We start from the raw sequence: 22,884 nt of genomic DNA, 5'->3' as shown, positions 1-22,884 counted from the left end.
CATAATCATGAACAAGTGAAAAAGCGATCCCATGAAAGTGTTTTGTTGCGTGCCTGTTAATCCAGAAAAATACCTAACAAAGAACAGGATAGACATGATACTGTATAGGCTTTTGGGCTTATGCCGTGTCAAGAAATAAGGTGAAATTCTTTACATTTCGCAGAGAACTGTGCTCTGCGTCATCAGAAGAAAATCTCGACTGTCCACAAGAAAGGCTTCTTAAACAATGACTCTTTTAAATTTAGACATTATAATAGAAGTGGAAATGGTACGTTCACTCGCCACCAGATGGCTCCCAGACGTGGCACAGCACTAGCGTTCGAAGCGGAAGCTGACTGGTCAGAAATTTAAGAATGGCAGGAGGGCTGGTATGTCACTGAAATGTTACATGCAGCTCACCTCCATTGAGGGTGTGCCTGAAAAGAGCTGCACTACCTCGGGATGAGGACACAAGTTTTTTTTTTTTAATCCATCAGCTTACGCTTCAAACGCTAGCACTGTGCCACATCCGGGGAGCCATCTGGTGGCAAGTGAATGTACCATTTCCACTTCTATTATAACGTCTAAATTTTAAAAAGTCATTGTTTAAGAAGCCTTTCTCGTGGAAGTCAAGATTTTCTTCTGATGACGCAGAGCACAGTTCTCTGTGAAACATAAAGAATTTCGCCTTATTTCTTGATACGGCAAAAGCCCAAAAGCCTATACAGTATCATGTCTATAAGTATGGGCCGTGAAAGCATCAATGGCAAAGAACAGGATGCGAATTTAGTTGTACGTTCACCTTCTACATCAGCTTCAGTTTTCACTAAGGTTAATTATTCAACAAAAACAAAAGTGCGCAAATATCAAGACGATTATCTAAAACTACGTTTCACTAACATTCTTTTGAATAACGAGGAATGGCCACAGTGTGTTCTTTGCTTGGATATTTTAGCCAACGATAGTTTGAAACTTATAAAACTTACAAGACTCTTCCAGACAAAACATCCAGAGCATGTGAGAAAACCTATCGATGTTTTAAGAGTCATGAGTAATAACTGAAAGCAAATATCAAATTTCTAGAAAATCATGCTATAGTTCGTAAGAAAGCACTAAGACTATCCTTAGTGGTTTTAACTAGCGTAATTTGCTGTTGCAAGCCAATTCTTTTTAAAAAAATCTCTTTACAAGTTGCTTTATGTTGCACCGACACAGATAGGTATTGTGGTGACTATGGGAGAGAAAAGGGCTTGGAGTGGGAAGAAGTGGCCACGGCCTTAATTAATGTACAGGCTGAGCATTTGCCTCATGTGAAAATGAGGAAACCATGGAAAACTATCTTCAGGACTGCCGACAGTGGGGTTCGAACCCACTGTCTCCTGAATGCAAGCTCACAGCTGCATGCTCCTAACCGCATCAATCATCATCATCATCATCATCATCATCATCATCATCATCATCATCATCATCCACTTTATATACATACTATGGAAATAATTGCTACGTTCATGGAAAGTGTATAGTGTGTTCAGCAGGCATTCATCTCTGTTTAGCAGTTCTATTTCATACTGCAAACCATCAAATTTTAAGATTTTAAATAATATTTTTCTTAAAAATGAAATGCATAATTAGGCATGGATTTTAATTTTCCAGAATTTTAAGGGGAAATTTGGAGTGCATCCACTGTGCGGTAGCATCCATTCCATGAATAAATATGGAATTGTGTAATTCATAATTTTAAAAATAAGTAATAACTGTACCAAATCAAATTCGTATGGACAGTCATCCAGTGCAACAAAGAAGGCAGCCTTTTCAATAGCATCCAGAGACTGGCGATTTGTACCCTTGAAGAAATATTCCTGTCGCGTCTTAGCCCACGAGGTACGATCCCAAGCAGTTAGAGCGGCCAATTTTTCTTCTCCTTCTGCAGGTGGGGATTTGTCTTCAAGAATCTTTATGATTTGACTGTAACAAAGAAACCAGAAGTAGTGTATTATAGCTTTTAGTCCAGCTACATTCATTTTAGCGTGAGTGTCTGAATTAGATCCCAAGAAGAAGCATGCGACCTAAAATCATGAGTGTGAAAAATCACTTTACACACAAAATCTTCTTATATTATCATCACTTAATGCAAAACAGTTAAAATATATGAGGGCTGGACAGAAAATAGTGGTAGCATACTCATAAATAGCAATGATGGGGTCTGTATAACTTACATTCCTTCAATATAATTGTTTGCCACACTTCAGGAAAGCACTGTACTTTGTTTTTGTTGATATCCATGAACAAGTGCTCAATTATTGTAGGATGGCAACTCTAATACGTGGAAATGCTGTCATGACAGTGGTGTCTTGGTTTTGGTAAACATATCAGAGCCGCAGGGGCTCATATCAGCAAGAACATGGAGAATGTTCAAGTATCTCCCATGACAGCCAACAAGTAGCACATCCTCTATACTACAATATCCTTGTCAAAAGACTGACACCCAATAGGCTACCATCTGGTATGGCAAGCCTTCAAATAAACTCAAAGTAGCAGCATTGTGACAGCAGGCATAATCATAGATGACTATGGGTGGATGTGTGCTAATGCCACTGCTGCCTTAGCAGAACAGAATGATGATCCAGGAACCTGTGGTAGTACTTGGCATTCACAGTCAGTCCCTGAGAAGCTTCGTGATGGAATATGACACCCTCCATATACAGGCTGTCCCAGGAGGAAGGGGCCATATGTTAAGAGATGATAGTATTAGTCATTTTAAAGCGAAAACATTATATGAACACATGCTCTATTTTCAATAGTTTCCAAGATACAGGCCATATTATGTAAATGTCAGTTTCTCTTTACAACTTATGTGTAATTATTGTGTAATTGTCCATTTCCCTTTACAACTTATTCTCAAAAATAAATTTTGCAGCTCTTGCAGACAGATGCTGTGTTGCTATTCGGAGCTTATGTCTCTCTTCTTTAACGTGCGCACAAGTATTTAAAATGCGAGCAAGCAAGTCCTCCCTTGTTTGCACTTTTCCCTGTAGACTTCGTTCTTTAACCAACCCTAGAAACAATAATCCAGTGGCATGACCTTGGTGGCCATCCAACATCACATCCGACACAACGTCCAGGATAAATTTGATTGAGATACTGTACCACTGCAACAAATGAAATGTACAAACTGTGAAATACGATACTTACTGCTAAGCTAATGACGTTAAACGTACTATTTTATCAACAAACGTCACCATGGCAACCATCTTGGCTACCACGGCCACCTTAGTACAATTACCAAATAAGGTCTGTATCTTGGAAACTATTGAAAATAAAGTATATGTTTATATCATGTTTTTGCTTTAGAATGACCAATACTATCACCTCAACGTATGGTCCTTTCGTCCCGGGACACCTTGTATATGCAACTATCAGCATTACTTCCACATTCCTGTGTTTCTGCAGTATTTTCAGGGAGGATATAGATAGATAAAGAATGGGTGAACCCTGCCTTCGCAGGGCTCCACACGTATGTCTATGAAGACCCTTTGTGTCCCTTGAACGGGTTTGCCTAGTCCAGCCCTAGTGCTCCTATAAAGGATACCAGTGTCCGAATGTTGGCATTCCTGATGTCTTCCAGGCTCACAAAATGTGAGCCAAGGTATCGATGTCTAGTGCTTGCAAAAGCCTCGCACTGACATAACACATGCGCGGAGGTCTCCTCCTCCCTACCGCATCTTCTACACATCGGATCCTGACTGATTTTCATGATGTGTAGGTGTCTGTAAGGTACTGTGGCCTGTCAACAGTCCAACTACCATTCGCATTCTGGTCCTATTCAAATTTATCAAGACCTTTTTATAACTTTGGCTAGGCCCTTCGATAAGTTCATGTGCCTGCCTTGCTATAGTTAACCTCTTCCAAATGTCTAAGCAAGACTGGTTTGTCCACTGGGATATTACCAGTTTCACGCTTCGGAGTGACACTCCCAGGAAGGGCTCTGGTCCTATGAAAGGACTTTTTGAGCCTTGTTTCGCTAGTTTGTCAGCTTCTTCATTTCCACTGATACCTGTGTGTCCAGGGACCCATAATAGGGTAACTGAGCTAAGTTCACACAGCTGATCTAACATCCTTTGGCATTACCATGCCATTTTTGATGTTGTTTTAACTGCACATAGTGCTTTTAACGCAGCCTGGCTATCGCTGCAAATAGTGATGCATCTTCTGTGTCCAGGCATGTTCCATATATATACAGCACAGGCCAGTATTGCGTATACTTCGGCCTGGAAAACAGTAGCGTATTTACCCATAGGTAGGGAGAGCCTTGTCTTAGGTCCCCAGACCCCGGCGCCTGTGCCCGTCTCTGTCCGCGAGCCATCTGTGTACCATGTACAGCCCCCAGACCTAAGACGGGCCCCAGCATCCGCAGCCCACTCCTCCCTTGTGGGTATCACCACTGTGAATTTATTTCAGGGAGGAAGAACAATGGGTAGTCCATTCATTGCATTGGCATTTCAGTTCTAACTCATCGTATCATGCCTACTTTCTTCCTATCGAGAAAAGTGTGACCTATGGTGTTGCTTTTTATTTTTTAAACTTGCAACGACACATATAGGTATTATGGCGACGATGGGATAGGAAAGGGCTAGGAAGTGGCCATGGCCTTAATTAAGGTACAGCCCCAGCATTTACCTGGTGTGAAAATGGGAAACCAGGGAAAACCATCTTGAGGGCTGCCGACAGTGGGGTTTGAACTGACTATCTCCCGAATTTAAAGATAAAAATTTCATAATGTTCCATATTGAAATGTATCACAATGAAATTGAAATAATAAATAAGGTAGTTCAACCTATTCAATACAAATAAATATGAAATGTAGTATTACATTCCTATTTAATTAAAATCGGAAGCGGTACCGGTTTCGACCCTAATCTGGGTCATCATCAGCCAAATAAAATACAAAAAAAAACAGTCAGTGACTGACTTTCTACTTCTTCTAGATTTTACGATTTAAAATTGCACAGTGCCAATCCCCATTAACATATTTTGCCTCTTCAACTGTTTTTGTGAAAGAATCACTCTTTAATTTCTTATTTACCTATGCATTGTTTTTTGCATTTTATTCGGCTGATGATGACCCAGATTAGGGTCGAAACCAGTACCGCTTCCGCTTTTAATTAAATAGGAATGTAATACTACATTTCATATTTATTTGTATTGAATAGGTTGAACTACCTTATTTATTATTTCAATTTCATTATCTCCCGAATGCAAGATCACAGCTGCGCGACCCTAACTACACGGCCAACTCACTCAGCGTTGTTGCAGTTTGTAATGTACCATTTAGGCACTAGCCAAGGTGTAGCACTCACAATTCCTGAACCTCCATAAGGTGATGTGGCACTCATCTTGTGATTCCCAGGCATGGAATACTGTAATTTGACTTGTTACAATGTATGTAGCTAATTCCTTCACTGTTCATAACTTATCCACCCCCAGTAGTGAGCAACTCAAATTGCTGTGATGTATTTCAAGCAAATGACAGCCACTACACTACTATTACCTGCATCTGACGAGAAGTCGTGGCAGTTTGTAGGTACCGTTACAGCACAAGTAACAGATACTACGCTCTAAGCTATAAAACATCAGTCATGAAGGCTGTGCGAGCTCCTTGAAACAGATCCATGCTCATAATTAAACTGTTCATTATGCAGTATTTATAGCAAATGTGAAACTAAAGTACAACAGTACTGCCATTCTGAAAATCTACGACAGCACCTCAATTTGCAAAAGTATCACAGACGGAATAGATGTTTATTGTTAGGGCTTGAGACTTGAGATAGGTGCATGTGCAGCAACCATACTTACCCCTCACATCCCTTACCGTGCATCCAGGCGACTTCTCATCAGGTGATGATTTATGTCCTCGTCAAAAGGCTGACACAACAGGCTACCATCCGGTATGGCAAGCCCCCATTGCCACATGCTTCTCAAAGGCCTACATGACATTTCTTTGTGTTCCTTATCTCACCTGCCTCAGTTTTAATCCATGCATGCTGCTCCCTCTTAAGGTGCATCCACACCAAGATGTTTTCATTAACTTTGTTAATAAACACTGTTAATGAACACTGTTCATGAACATTTTTGTATGCTAATAAACAAAATAGCATGTTCATTAACTTTTCGAGCATGTTGATAAATAAAATTTCTTTAACTTTTGAGAATGAAACTTTTCACTAACATTTCGTGTTTTCGTTAACATTTTGGTTCGCACATGCACAAGGACGCAATTAGAGCACCTCAGACACAATAACAGAAATTGCTTGTTATGATACTCTAGACAAATAGGTATATAAGTGAAATGTCACCAGTTGCTAGGAATCTTTAAAGTTATAGCCTATCTATAAAAAAAAATAGCCTGTCATTAGTGGAGCCGGCTTTCCAATAATCTGTATCGTTACTTGCAATTTCAGGCCCAATTACTGTCAACAAGAACTGAAAGTCATGTGGGGGCATTCTCAAGAGAATTTTGAAAGCCTGCTGCATCATGAATTAAAGGTTCTGACATAAGTGTTCTTTCCAAACTTAATTCTACTCGCCTTTCCAGTATTTTTCTTTGCCGCACTTCGTGGCTGCACTTTTCTCTAATTGTACTCGCTAAAATAATGAAAGCTGCAGCTTTAAGTATTTTCTTCTTCCTCACAAACAGCCATTTTGGTGTGGACACAATGTTGAAGAAGTTCGTTAACAAAACTTGAGAAATGTTTTCATGAACATTGTTTATTAACTTTGGTGTAGACTAACCATAAGAAAACATTGCCTCAGAGTGATTCAATTTCACACCCCTCTTTGACAGCTTCATATTTGTCTGTCTACACGCACTGTACTAATGATTCGGAGTGTGTTGAAAAGTTATTCCTTTATCCCAGACATGCTGGAAACTGCAACTGCCTCATTTGTTCATAAGCAACGACAGCGTTTCTTACTACTTTCTAACCAGCCCTCACTATACAATTTAAATAAATCAAAAATACATAAGAAGTATGGTAGGGTCTTATTAAACAGCTTATTTGGTTTTATGATGAGCAACTAAATCAACTGTTTACCATTTAGATAGATGCTTTAACGGCCCATAATTGTAGACATGGTAATTAGCTTTGGGGCTTTTGCCGTGTCAAGAAAACAAGTTGAAATTCTTTACGTTTCGCAGAGAACTTTGCTCTGCGACTTCAGAAGAAAATCTCGACTGTTCACGAGGAAGACTTCTGTAATAATGAAGTTTTGAATTTAAGAGAGCTTTACTGTTGGTCTAAAGTAAGTGGTACTCTCGTTCATCACCAGATGGCTCATTGTACGCTAGCTTTCCAAGTGGGAGCTGAAGAAACCATCCAAGGTCCAATTACGAGGGGGGATCCGATATAAACGGGATTTTATTTTTTATTTAAATTCATTTATCGAAAAACACAAGGCAATTACAATTTTTTTTTCCACATAGTTTCCTGCTTTGGAAATGCATTTCTCCCAACGTATGGGCAGCTTTTTGATGCCCTCATCTTAAAAAGAACGGATCGTGTCACCAGCCAGTTGCGCACAAAGTCTTGCACACTCCTGTCGTCTTCAAATCGTTGCCCTCCTAGAGCTTCTTTAAGCGGTCCGAACAAATGGAAATTGCAGGACGATAAGTCCGGGCTGTAAGGAGGATGATCAACTGAAGTCCAGTGTATTTCCTGTAGCTCGGAGACAGAGCTGCAGTATGGGGCCGTGCATTGTCGTAGAGGAGGATGACCTGTCGGTTGGTCTCGTCTTTTGCGGCGATATGTAACCCTCGCCTTATTCAACAGCTCGCAGTAGTAAACGGCATTGATTGTGCATTGCTCCTGCAAAAAAAAATCAATCAGAAAAATGCCTCGACGATCAAAAAGAACGGTTGCAAGAACGTTGCCAGCTGACAGTCAAGTCTTGGCTTTCACTGGTGTTGCCTCCCCTTTCCTCCGTCACTCCTTACACACACGCGTCCTTGACAATGTTTGATCACCGAACTGTGCAGTCAATCTCTGGCAAATTTCTGCCGCTGTATCTCCTTCACGAGCAAGAAATTTTATAATTATGCGTTGCGCAGTGGTGGGGTGCACTTTCTCCAACATCGTGAGCGTTACAGACGAAACGGTGGGAAATATCCAACAGCATGCTCTCCCCACTCCTAACAGTCCCGCCTAAGCACAGAAGAAGTGCAGGGCCAGTACTACCAACAGTTGATGTTCAGGAACAGAAATTCTGTTTATATTTGATCGACCTTCGTAAGATATTCCTTGTTACATAGTAAACGCGAGTCAGAGATGAACGTTCCTCATCCCTAGGTAGTTCATTTCTGGCTGTGTGTTAAGTGTCATACTTTCATAATGTGTGAACACCTGTTATGCCCCTGCACGCACTTCTCCTCCCCCGACCGACTCTCACTCATTATCCCCTGCTTTTTCTACACATTTTCTTTCCATTCTTTTAGCTCCATTCTGTTCTTCTATACTGCGAGTCTTTCATTGCACTTTATTTTATTTTACTTTATTGTTTTTATTTCTATTTATTTCTTCTACCACATTCGTCCGTTGTTTGTCTGATGACCTCACATTTACAGTGTAACAAGAAACATCTTAATTGTAGTTTAGATGAAGTCGCCAGCTCCTACTTGGAAAGCCAGTATAAAATGAGTCATCTAGTGATAAAATAAGCATCAGATCAACTCGTATATAGATTTAGAACTGAGAATGATGCAGAGAGAGCCCATATATTTGAAGATGGCTGTATATAGTGATGTGGAGATTGTCCTCGACTTCTTTGTTTTTCGTGTTTATCCTTTTCTTCTCTTTCTATCGCTCCAACTTCCTACCTGTGACTTGCCTGCTGTTAGTATGTGATGAGGTTGAATCTTGTTCAAATTTTTAAGTAATAATAATGTAATACAGCTACATGTTCAACATTCTAAAGGGACCACCAGAAAAATCCCTCAATAAATATTTTGGAACAAATCCTTCAGGTTCAACTGGCAAACTATACAGCCAGACAGCTGTTAAACAATATTGAGAGGAGTTTCCCTTGCTAGGATAATTACAAAAACAAACTCAAAATTCAGCAAGACATTAATGAATGAAAATCCACAGCCTGTTTCCAGTCATTCGACCGGGTCAGGTATGGAATGAATGAAGCTCCAATCTAGCGGCGATGATAGGAAATGCGCCGGCTGCCAAAGTCTGTCGCACTCCTCTGGAGCAATGATAAATGACTGATGGATGAAATGAAATGTTAATGGAGAGTGTTGCTGGAATGAAAGATGACAGGAAAAACCAGAGTACCCGGAGAAAATCTGTCCCACCTCCATTTTGTGCAGCACAAATCTCATATGTAGTGACCGGGATTTGAACCATGGTATCCAGCGGTGAGAGGCTGATGCGCTGCCGCCTAAGACACGGAGGCTTAACAAGACACTAATATTAAGTACAAATAAACTTCCAAGAAGAGATTTTAATTCAATCTATTTTATATAAAATCAGATGTGCTGCATTGCCCGGAAAGGGACCTAGAGTCAGATTTTTCATTTATGAGGGTTTTGCGGTTTTAAAAGTGGCATAAGACACTGAGCATTTTAAGAAAGAGTTCATGCTTCTAGGTGTAATATTTTAGAAGATATTAATTACATATTATTATTCTTTCCTTTTGGCCGAATATGGACAATGTTAATTCAAATTCAGCTTCATCTGTTTCTGGGCTTTAATCCTCATCCAGTACTCCTTCATCTTTTCATTCTGCAATCTCCTCCTTTCTTCTGTCCATGGCGCTTGGATACGGGATCTAACTTTTCCTTGAAGCCTCTTCATGGCCTTGATCCTCGACTTGTAAGCATTCCTGTTGCTGATTTCTGTCCTTTGTATTCCCATTTCTTCCAGGTCCTTCTTCACCTCCTGGTACCAGCGAACTGTAGTTTTACTGATCTCAAAAAATCTTATTATCTGATTAGTGAGTCTTCCCGGGTTCATTCTGTAGATATGTCCAAAGAACATGGCTCTTCTCTTCTGGATGGTATATGAGAGGTTTTCCACTTTGAGATATAATTCTTGGTTTCCTTTCTTTCTGTATGACCCATCCTCTGTTCTTTGGGGTCCCAGTACCTTCCTTAGAATCTTTCTCTCCACTAGTTCCAACTTCTTGACCAGAAGATATTCATTATTATTAAGAAAACTGTATTTTGAGAAAAATGCAATTACAGCTTTTACTAATTTTCTTACCAACTGTACAAAGTTTTCATGACATCGAGAGGCAAAGACTCAAACTGCTGCATAACTTATTTTGTTAAGAAGACCCACAGGTAGCACAAGAAATCAAAACACAGAAAAGCAATTTTTACACCTCAGACACTTTTGTTCAGTTCTACTGTAAAATTTCCTTTGCAGAGCTTCAGTCCCTTTCCATGCAATGGGTCACATATCACATAATTTTTTATAAACTGAAAAACCATTAACAATAGATGTACTATGCAAGAACTGTGCATTAAAAATCAGTACAAGGAAGACAATAGTGTTATATAAATGCAGCATTTCAAACTTTTTAAATAATTTTAGTGTGTTTATTTGTTTTGCTACATATTTTGGAATATGTGTTTTTTAAGCTGAAGAAGTTCCCAATGAGGGAGGAAATGTACTTTTAATATAAATTAGTTACAAAATGCATTTCTTTTAAAGATAATACAATATCTGGTATTGAAAATGGTGGACCCTTCTCAATTATTGACTTGAGTTACATCAATATGGATATTAAAAAATGAATTTCATTACATGTAATAATCATCATTCACTTTGTTGTCTGTGCAAAAATGCCAGCTGGCAACAAGGAGCTTCTTCAGACGCAAAAAGAGATGGTAGCCACTGGGCGCATGGTCAGAGCTATAGGGACAGTGGTTGAACTGCTGCCGGCTGAAGTACTTGCATTTGAACAGCACCTAGAGTCTACCCCCTATTCCTGCACCTGAAGAAGTTCCTCAGTGGCAAGTGTTTTCTCACTGATGACAAGGTGAAAATGATGCTTCAGAACTGGGTTTCCTCACAGGCAGCAGATTTCTACAATGAGGGTCTACAAAAATCTGTCCCATGCTACAACAATGGAAAACTATCTTACTACGACTAAAATGTTTTCAGTCCTCCCCTGAAGGGGAGGTGGGCCTCTTAGATGGTAACGCCGTTGCTCAGGCCGGGAGAAGGTGAGGGGGTTGGCGGACGTGGCTTATACTAGGAGCTGTCCTGACATTCGCCTTCATGCAGGAGAATGGAAAACCACGGAAAGCCATTCTCAGGACAGGTGACGGTTGGGGCCAGCCGCAAGGTCCAGCCCTGTCCCGTCTCCAGAATGCAGCGGCGTAGAACCACTGTAGAGCTGTGGCCACCCCTCCTCTGCTCGGTTGGCCGCTCAGAGTGCAGAGCTGTTGGACCACGGGCCAGCCGTGGCCACTTCAGGGCCGAAACCCACTCTGCAACTACCATCTTCAGGACTGCCGACAGTGGAGTTTGAACCCACTATCTCTCGAATGCAAGCTGATAGTTACGTGACCCAGGCCCTGTAGCCACTTTCTTGGTAACAATTAATGTATAATGGTTCTTATTTTACTGACAAATTGTCCTTAATTACAAAATATCATCATCATTATCATCATCTGTCTACAATAAGAGGCAAACAAGAGGGGAGACTCCCCAGGGGCCGGTCAACTTGAAAATATGGGCTGGCAGTCATAGGACCTCTGGCCAAGTCTAGGTTTTCTTCCACTTACTTATGCCAGGCTCTCACTTTCATTTCTCTTCTCCAATTTACCTCTGACAAATCCTATTCTCTTCCAATCCCAGTGATATTATGGAGGTAATCCCAAAAATAAGGTCTCCTAATTTTTTTATAAATACATAGACCAGTTTATTTCTACAATGGTTTACATCATTTTACAGTTTTAACATTATTTTTCTACGTAATCACCATTTTGGTCGATGCATTTTTGTAGACGCTGTGACATTTTTTGTATGCCCATGTCATACCAGCTCGCCGCCATGCTGTTCAGGAAGTTGTGAACCTCATCTTTCACCTCGTCATTAATTGTGGTCCCAGCGGGCATAAAGTTGACCAACAATACCCCTTTTCGATCCCGAAACACAGTTGTCATGACTTTACCAGCAGACTGTGTTTGCTTGAATTTCTGTGGCTTTGGCGAAGAGGGATGCCGCCACTGGCGTGATTTTTGCTTGGTCTCAGGTGTAAAGTGGAACGCCCACGTTTCGTCACCCGTGACAACTGGCGATGGATTTCAATCGGTTCAGTACCGTTTGCGTTCAAAAACCAAATAACTGCGCACAATTTGCGGTAACATCCAACAGGAGCTTCATTCTCAACAACTGTCAATCCAAGACTGAGTGCCTCAGCGTGGCATGCACATGTTTATATGCGAGCGCGGGAAACACTCTTCACAATATTGTGACCATCAGCCACATGAACACGTTCTGTATTTATAAAAAAATAGGAGACCTTATTTTTGGGATTACTCTCGTAGGTTTGTAAGGCCTAGGGAGTCATTTTCATGCCCTTCATGACACTTCCTTTGCTGCTAACTTCATTCTTTGAAGCGTCAGACCTAGTTTCCTCTTGCTGGGCCGATTAGCTCAGACGGTAGAGTGGTGAGTTTGGTCCCGGCTCAGTCTGGTGATATTTGCAGGTGCTCAAATATGTCAGCCTCATGTTCATAGATTTAATGGCACATGAAAGAACTCATGAAAGACAAAATTCCACAACATCTGGAAACCATAAAAGTAGATAGTGGAACGTAAAACTAATAACATTATTATTATTATTTTCTGATTAGAGTAAAGAGAGGATTATATTCATAGTTGCATTTACTCCCTCTTAAAACAATAATCACTACAATCATCTCGGTGAACATCGAGCCTGTCTGGTAATCTCTCCTGATGTGTATGTGTAGAGTTGTCATTGAATCTCACACTGAGAAGGAGACAAAAGCAGTGGCCTTTTATTTCATGTAGCATCCTGACATTCACCTAGTTCTGAAGCAGAGAGGGGGAACTTCAAAGTGCAAAATTTTAACCTATGCTTCTTTCTTGTTATGCTATTGGAGGCTAGGTACACTCTTATTACAACAATCAAGCTTTAAAAAAATGACAGAATTTGGAACTGAACTAGGAACAACCAGCTATTAATTATGCTACCACATCAACCACTAATTTTCAATTCAGTCTGAAAAATGACCTAATTTTGCAAGTCTGTCTGTCTGTTTATTAGGCCATCAGCCCAGAGGCTGGTAGGATCCTCACATAGCACCATCAAAGGTTATGCAGTTATAGGACAACAACAAAAACCAATGGTAGCATTAAAATGAGGCATACTAGGTAAGATGAGGGGTGAGATAGTTTGTCATTGCTTTCCTCACTGGGCTAGACAGTGCTATTGTAGCATGGCTGACTCTGAACAACACCTTTCACAGCAATCAGACACTGGTTGTACTCTGAATGTCATTACTCAGCACCACCCATACCCCAGCAGCTTCCATATTGTCACAGCTATAGCAATCTTTATTACGTTTAAAAAAGAGGTCTATAAAAGTAACATTTCTAATAATATTAAGAATTTTAATATTCAATTGTATTAATTTAAAATTAGACTATTCATATAAGGAATCATATGAACAAACTTACGCTTCTATTTCACATGGTGTCAGAATCCGATGTCTATAATAAATTATCACTTTATAATAACGCCCTCGATGATATACAACAATGTGTTTAGAGTCGCTGTAATGAATGATACTGTCTGTCTCCACGCCTGGTACTCTAGTAGTATTGAACAGACGCTCATACTGTGATGAACATAATGGTACAGCACCTTGGAGCATGATCTGTAGGAAAACAAAAAATGTTCAAATTAATCAATAATTAACAATGTTCTCCATAATAAATGGAAAATAATACTAAATTTAATATGTTAAAGATGATACAACAAAATGATTGAAGTATTTAAACCATTATGTACCGTGAAGGATAGGAACACACCAAAGAAAGCACAAACAAGAATAACCATGGAGATAAAAGAGAAAAGTGCATCTTACTGCCATCTTCACAGATAGGCTCTTTCCACATTAAGCAGAGTTCTTCCAAATTTATCCCTTTTCAACCCCTAAAAAGTTCCTCATTGCTTCCCTGCTTCATCAAAAGAGTGGCATCCACAGTCCTTAATGGGCTATTCATGTGAATTTTGCCTTCTTGATGAGGGTGAAAGTCGTATAAAGGGCAAGAAAAAAAGAGAGGTAAAAAGAAGAGAAGATACCATTATGACATGGGACAATTGCAAAAAAAATCCAAAGGGTTTAAAATGACTAATGAAAAAAGGAACAAAGAAGTAAACATACATATAAATCAACAAAGACAGGAAACCAGGAAGGAAGATAAAAAAGTCATCTCCGTACAGGTCATGAAGGCCCTTGGAAGGGTGGAAGGTAAAGGCTTGCACTATTCGTAACCTCGGCACGTGATGGGGTAGGGTGGTTAGCTATATGCCGGGCCACCTTTGCCCCAGGAATTAACCTGGTACTCATTTTTGGTATAGGCTGAGTGAACCTCAGGGCCATATGCACCTCCAGAAGTGAAAATCTTGTTTCTTAAATCTTACAACTTCCTGACGGGGATTAGAACCAACGTCCTTCTGGGCGAACCGAGCACGCCTTTACCACCTCAGCCAGGCAGCCCTCAGGAAGGAAGACAGGCCTGTTCATAAGGAAGGACAATATTGCATTAATGTATGCAGAAGGAACCTTGTTACTGATTTAATTTAAACCATTGCAAGTCTTATCAAAAGGGCTCTGCTATTTAAAATCACCTCAAAATACAGTCATTATCTCCTCCTCCTTCTCAGCTTCCCCACACTCTGTTTGGGTGGTGGGTGTGTCCTGTGTAGCACATATGAACTTGGCTATACAGTACTAAGACAAACACACATACCTAGTCCCTGAGACAGAGGAATCAAACCCTGGACCCATTTAATTCAAGAACACTATGCTGATCATTCAACCAAGGAGCCAGACTGTGGTCGCAGTTTGCTCAAAGTCTATGTAAGTAACTCCCTACTTAAGGAGGAATCCTCCCACCACATCAGCAACAAGGCACCTTAGATCTGATGATACTCAAAATTCTGAATTTATTTCTTACACAGTTAAATTATAATGGTGAAGGTTTCCACAGCTAGTCTCAACTGACAAGTTATGGACTTCTTTCAGGATATTAGGTTGCTTTGACAACCAGCTCAGTACCGGAAGGAAGTGGAGCACCTCTTCTTGGCCTTAGGAGCTAATGGATAGAGCAAATATGAGACCAAGAGGGTTGTTGAGTCTCCTCCACTTTCTGAGAAGGCAGAACAGATGAGAGAAAGGCATTCTTCCACAGATTCTCAAAATTTCTGACAGGACTGGAAAGGTTTTAAGCATCATTCCATCAAGATTGCCTCCATAAACACAAGGATAGTATTCCAGTAGCTCTTGGGATCATCTCTCCAATGGAGAGATGTATTATTTTCTTAGTATGTATGTGAAGTAGGGTTGCCCGGTGACCCATATTGTACGGGATATTCCGTATTTTAAGCCATAAAAGCTTCTCCCAATTTTACACGCACGCACGCACGGACGCACGCACGCACGCACGCGCGCGCGCGCACACACACACACACACACACACACACACACACAGGATGGTCAAAATTCTGTATTTATAACCAGTAAAGAAAACATTATTTTATTTATGTTGTAAGGATGCTGTATACTATGAGGAAATATCAGTCCGAAGACAGAAAGACACATAACAAAATACGGCATCATTCAGCATTCAGCCTTCATTCTACACATTCTTGACAAGTTTCATTCTCCTATGCTTGTGGCTATACAACACAGAAGAATAACAGAATGAATACAATCACCTGCAGGGCTATGAAACAGTACAAAGAAATTAAACTAACAAAAATGAGAATGAATCTGAATTCTCGCTGATTGTTACTCTGTCTTCTTGCTAATACCGATTGTCGACTACAGCGTTCATTAAGATACGAAGACAGCAGTGTTTAAATCAAACTGATGCAGTGCTTTACAGTACTGTTAGAAAGGGGAGGGCCATCCTCTGAAAAAATTCCATTTTTAATTCTGTTTTAATGTAAATGTGAAAATTATGCTTCAAAAATATTTTTTCCCAATTAAAGTCGTGAAAATAAGCAATACTCTTTTGAGGAAATGAAACAAACTATGTATGTATTTAGAAAAGTATGGAAAGATATATTCTCAGCTTGTACCTGCTGGACACAATTCTTATACGGCAAGATGTATATTAGGAATGGGAAATCTTTTATTGTTCATGGAGCAGTGATGTGGAACAACTTATTTTGCAATCTGCTACTTTTCAAGAATCAATCTGACACACACACACACACACGCGCGCGCACGCACGCACGCACGCACGCACTCTCTCTCTCTTAATTTTCTAATAATGTTATTGGATTTATGTCCTACTAACTACTTTTGCAGTTTTCAGAGACGCCGAGGTGCCAGAATTTAGTCCTGCAGGAGTTCTTTTACGTACCAGTAAGTCTACCGACAAGAGGCTGACATATTTGAGCACCTTGAAAAACCACCGGACTGAGCCAGGATCGGGTCTGCCAAGTTGGGTTCAGAAGGCCAGCGCCTCAACAGTCTGAGCCACTCAGCCCGGCGCATCCATTTTCTTACAGCAGCTCAGTTCTACTTCCCAGCTTCATCAGGATGGCTGGCACAACACTCAATGAGGGGCTATCTAGACAGGTCCTTTACCACCCGTATTCATCTTTGTTTTTTGCCTCTCCCCTTTTCATGTGTTTATCTGGAGTTTTCCAATTATACACGTCTCACATTAAGACTAAATATCTGCTTGTTTCTTTTCCATTACTCATTTCCAGAGAATACATAATATGATACATACTAACATACCTACATAGATACATATATACATACATACCGGCTTCAGTTCCTGGTGATCTATAAGCCTCCGAAATTGAAGAATAGCATATATTATCCCTGCTGCACGAGCTGATTGCAAGGAAGTGTGAGTCACAAACACAGCATCTGTACAATAGTAATTAGAGTTGACCAGGAGAGGAGAACGTCCTCTCAAGTAAATGTATTCTTCCCACCAGTCAGAAACGTAGTTTATGGACCACCTACCAGGAAAAAATGTAATTCTTATCAGACTGCAATGCAATGAATATTAAACACAGGTTATTTGACAGAAACACCAGGAGCATGGAGCGAGGGACAGTATGTTCCTAAACGCTTACAAGAATCAACAACAATAAAATATTTTGATATAAAACGTCATTCAAGTTGGGATCGTGCGTCCCAGCTAAAAATCAATGCTATGCTTTTAATGTAATGCAAGAGGTCATTATAGCTGAAAAAATATTACATATACGGAAATGGTTTGTATATTACTTTTTTTTTTTTTTTGCTATTTGTTTTACGTCGCACCGACACAGATAGGTATTATGGCGACGATGGGACAGGAAAGGCCTAGGAATGGGAAGGAAGTGGCCATGGCCTTAATTAAGGTACAGCCCCATCATTTGCATGGTGTGAAAATGGGAAACTGGGGCTGCCTGGCCGAGGCGGTAAAGGCGTGCTCGGTTCGCCCGGAAGGGCGTGGTTCGAATCCCCGTCAGGAAGTCATAAAATTTAAGAAATGAGATTTCCACTTCCAGAGGTGCGTATGACCCTGAGGTTCACTCAGCCCACACCAAAAATGAGTACCAGGTTAATTCCTGGGGGCAAAGGCGGCCGGGCGTAGAGATAACCACTCTATTCCATCAAGTGCCGAGGTTGCGGATAGTGGAAGCCTTTACCTTCCACCCCTCCAAGGGCCTTCATGGCCTGTACGGCGATGACTTTGCTTTGCTTTGCTTTGAAAATGGGAAACCATGGAAAAGCATCTTCAGGACTGCCGACAGTGGAGTTCGAACCCACTATCTCCCAGATGTGAGCTCACAGCTGTGCGCCCCTAACCGCATGGCCAACTCACCCGGTGTATATTACTTTAAACTAGCAGGATGAATGTACAAGATATGACCACAGTAGCTGATGTCATCACAAGATGGCCGCCCAGTTAAGGTACATAAATCAATTTTAATCCTTGACAGAAGAGAACACTTTACGTTCCACCTGTTCAAAACTTATCGTACTGTTCATTGCAGTTAGTATAAGTTGCAATTAAGATACCGGTACATTTTTGACAATCGAAAGGAGGTTACTGTGTGGTGTAGCTTGGCATGTAGATGTCGCACAGAGATGGGTGAGAGGTAAATTGATTTGCCTGGATGATATCTGTCAGAAAGCAATAAAAAAATCATATGTCTATACATTAAAAAAATGATTGAAGATTTTGTGAGTGAAAATGGATAAACTTTGGTATACTTTACAGAAATATCCAAATATATGACTAATAAGTGGGTAAAGTCTTAGGAAAAATGTATGCAAGAGGAAACTAGACTCAATAATGGATTGAATAAGACCAAAATTACAACTGCAGAAAGAAAGAAAGAAAGAAAGAAAGAAAGAAAGAAAGAAAGAAAGGGGGATGGCTATGAAAGTGTTGGAAATTTCAACGTGCAAAGCTCGCCCCTAGTAAAAAATAAATGACAACACAAATAGCATTGTAAATCACACATTTCTCACTTCTCACATCATTCACAATTGTTTTAAAAAATGCTGATAATATTTTTAATATAATTTTGCTTTACGTCACACTGACACAGATAGGTCTTATGGCGACGATGGGATATGAGCGGGAACAAACCGACCAAGGTATAGCCCCAGCATTTGGCTGGTGTGGAAATTGAAAACTACGGAAAACCATCTTGAGGAGTGCCAAGAGTGGGGTTCAAACCCACTATCTCCCAAATGCATGTTCACAGCTGCACGACCCTAACTGCATCAATAACTCGCTTGGTTTGTTAAAAATAGTGAAAATTGAAATTTAAATGGATAAATAAAATGATGAGGAAATTTCAACTTGTTTATTGTTTCTAATCACAATACACAATAAACGTTTAGCACTAATAACTCTAGCAGGTGCACACAGTACAGTCTACCAAGTAATTTTTACTGAGTAGGAACATTAGTCATGACAGGTGTATTGATAGTCTCTCTTAGCCTAACCCACCGATTCCCAGCCCAGGTTAGGGGTTTGGCCATAAATTACTTCAGTTCTCTGCATCTCATTTATGAGAACAAACATTCACATGTTTGATTAACATTAAAACCAAACAACAAAAAGGGCTTTTGCCCATCGAAGAATTGTATCAGAGTTGCAGCCAAGAATAAACTTTTTCTGCCCCAAGAGACAAGCCCAAATATAATTCAGAAGTGTAAAATAAAGCAACAAGTGTGTTCTGTAAGGAAAGTGCAGAATACAGTACAAAAATGCTTACAGTATTTGTCATTTCTATTTTACAGCTTGACTTCTACTAGAGCTACAGTATACTAGAATGCAATTAACAATGTACTGTACAGTATTTGGATTCTATTTTGCTAAATGCTGGCTTAAATAACATTTTTTCTACAGCTAGAGTATGCTAGAATTGCAAGTGGGACTTTACTTTTTTTTTCTCTCTCACAGATTCTATTCAGGTTATCAGTGTCTGTTAGTGCTGAACAATGTCTGTAAAACAAATGTGTAACAACATAACAGAAGCTGGCAATAGTGTGTGAACTAGAAGAAGGCAATTCTATACATCATATGTCTTCAACGTATGGCTTCGGTCAAACAATGATCTGGAATAATCAGAAAAACAAAGATACATTTTTAAAGTTTTGTTTTTCAAACCAGAAAACAATGAGAAAGTCTACTATGCAAAACTGAATAGAGTTTCAACAGAAACGAGCAGAAGGCACACAAGTAACTGGCATAATATTCACCAAACAGACCCTACTTCTTTTCAAAGTTTTGGGGATTGGATGCGAATTTAATACACCGTCTGTTGGCTAACAAGATTTAAACAACCATTAGAAACTGTATATTAAAAGTCATTTAGCTTCATTTAACTCAAAATTATTTTTAATGTAGAAAATTACTTCGGCAATATCTATTTTTCCTCAATTGTGGTTATCCAGGGTTCCCCCACTCCTCCAATTACCATGGATAATCAAGAGCCTATGTACATGAAGATGTGTGTTAAGATGACCACAAACGCTCAGACCCTGAACTATATAAATTAACCAAACGCAGCTAAAATACCCGGCCCTGGCTGGAAATCAAACTGGAGAGCTATGAACTGAAGGCCACTACACTAACCATTCAATGCAGGAGCTGGACAAAGCTTGGGCAAAAAAATGTACCAGTAAAATCTTCAGTAATATTATACAAGTCCACCTCTGTGGTGTAGTGGTTAGTAAGATTAGCTGCCACCCCCGGAGGCCCGGGTTCGAATCCCGGCTCTGTTACAAAATTTCAAAAGTGGTAAGAGGAATGAAACGGGGTCCACTCAGCCTCGGGAGGTCAACTGAGAAGAGGTGGGTTCGATTCCAACCTAAACCATCCTGGAAGTGCTTTTCCATGGTTTCCCACTTCTCCTCCTCCAGGCAAATGCCAGGATGGTACCTAATTTCAGGCCATGGCCGCTTCCTTCCCTCTTCCTTGTCTATCCCTTCCAATCTTTCCATCCCCCGCAAGGCCTCTGTTCAGCATAGCAGGTGAGGCCACCTGGGTGAAGTACTGGTCATCCTCCCCTGTTGTATCCCAACCCAGAGTATGAAGCTCCAGGACACTGCCCTTAAGGCGGTAGAGGTGGGATCCCTCGCTGAGTAGTTGAGGAAAAAGACAACTTATAATTGATAGACACTATCAGAAATGGCGATTCATGTTAACATTGATGTTTTTATGGCCCATACTTGTAGACATGATATGGGCTTTCGGGCTTATGCTGTATAAAAAAACAAGGGAATCTTTACATTTCACAGAGAACTTTGCTCCGCGTCTTCAGAAGAAAATCTCAACTGTTCATGAGAAAGTCTTCTACAATGAGGGTTTGAATTAAAGAATACTTTACCGTTGGACCTGTAGTGGTATGCTCGTTCATCACCAGATGGCTCGCTGTATGCTGGCACAGCGCTCCAAACGGGAGCTGACCACAACTTTAAGCTCCAATTAAGATGTTCATCGCACTGTGTGTGCGTGAGGAGTAACAGAGAGGACATCAGATGAATGTGGTAGAAGAAATAAATATAAACTAATAAAATAAAATGCAACGAAAAACACCAGGATAGAATAGAACAGAGCTGATGAATGGAAAGAAAGTATGTGGAGAAAACCAGAGGATGATAATTATGTGAGACGGTGTGATCGAGGAGAGGGGAGGGTTATAACCAGTGTACGCACATTATGAAAGTATGACATCACACATCTGAAATCAATCAATACTGATTTCCATTTAGGGCAGTCGCCCAGGTGGCAGATTCCTTATCTGTTGTTTTCCTAGCCTTTTCTTAAATGATTTCAAAGAAATTAGAAATTTATTGAACATCTCCCTTAGTAAGTTATTCCAATCCCTAACTCCCCTTCCTATAAATTAATATTTGCCCCAATTTGACCTCTTGAATTCCAACTTTATTTTCATATTGCGATCTTTCCTACTTTTAAAGACGCCATTCAAACTTATTCGTCTACTAATGTCATTCCACGCCATCTCTCCGCTGACAGCTCGGAGCAGCTCGTCTTCTTTCTCCCAATTCTTCCCAGCCCAAACTTTGCAAAATTTTAGTAATGCTACTCTTTTGTCAGAAATCACCCAGAAAAAATTGAGCTGCTTTTCTTTGGATATTTTTCCAGTTCTTGAATCAAGTAATCCTGGTGAGGGTCCCATAGACTGGAACCATACTCTAGTTGGGGTCTTACCAGAGACTTATATGCCCTCTCCTTTACATCCTTACTACAACCCCTGAACACCCTCATAACCATGTGCAGACATCTGTACCCTTTATTTACAATCCCATTTATGTGATTACCCCAATGAAGATCTTTCCTTATATTAACACCTAGATACCTACAATGATCCCCAAAAGGAACTTTCACCCCATCAATGCACTAATATAAAATTGAGAGGACTTTTCCTATTTGTGAAACTCACACCCTGACTTTTAACCCCGTTTAGCAACATACCATTGCCTGCTGTCCATCTCACAACATTATCGAGTCAGGTTGTCCGGCTCCATGGCTAAATGGTTAGCATGCTGGCCTTTGGTCCCAGGGGTCCCGGGTTCGATTCCCGGCAGGGTCGGGAATTTTAACCACCATTGGTTAATTTCTCTGGCATGGGGGCTGGGTGTATGTGTCGTCTTCATCATCATTTCATCCTCATCATGACGCGCAGGTCGCCTACGGGAGTCAAATCGAAAGACTTGCACCTGGCGAGCCGAACTTGTCCTCGGACACTCCCGGCACTAAAAGCCATACGCCATTTCATTTCATCGAGTCACGTTGCAGTTGGTCACAACCTTGTAACTTATTTATTACTCCATAGAGAATAACATCATCTGCAAAAAGCCTTACCTCTGATTCCACTCCTTTACTCATATCATTTATATATATAAGAAAACAAAGGTCCAATAATACTGCCTTGAGGAATTTCCCTCTTAATTATTACAGGGTCAGATAAAGCTTCGCCTACTCTAATTCTCTGAGATCTATTTTCTAAAAATATAGCAACCCATTCAGTCACTCTTTTGTCTAGTCCAATTGCATTCATTTTTGCCAGTAGTCTCCCATGATCCACCCTATCAAATGCTTTAGACAGGTCAATCGCGACACAGTTTATTTGACCTCCAGAATC

General features: G+C 40.4%; 1 protein-coding gene across 2 annotated transcripts in view; it reads right to left on the bottom strand.

The window, feature by feature from the left end:
• Positions 1-22,884, bottom strand: part of LOC136857271 (carnitine O-palmitoyltransferase 1, liver isoform) — a 336,584-nt gene that overhangs the window by 67,569 nt on the left and 246,131 nt on the right. For both annotated transcript variants that reach the window (XM_067135788.2, XM_068225119.1), the window contains 3 exons: positions 17,025-17,226; positions 13,695-13,894; positions 1,740-1,944 (listed from right to left, as the gene is read on the bottom strand). In XM_067135788.2, coding sequence (XP_066991889.2) covers positions 1,740-1,944; positions 13,695-13,894; positions 17,025-17,226 — 607 coding nt within the window. The remainder of the gene's footprint in view (positions 1-1,739; positions 1,945-13,694; positions 13,895-17,024; positions 17,227-22,884) is intronic.

This window comes from Anabrus simplex, chromosome 1 (assembly GCF_040414725.1).
Source record: "Anabrus simplex isolate iqAnaSimp1 chromosome 1, ASM4041472v1, whole genome shotgun sequence".
Taxonomy (NCBI): Eukaryota; Metazoa; Arthropoda; class Insecta; order Orthoptera; family Tettigoniidae; genus Anabrus; species Anabrus simplex.
This window is presented reverse-complemented; position numbering and strand designations above follow the sequence as displayed.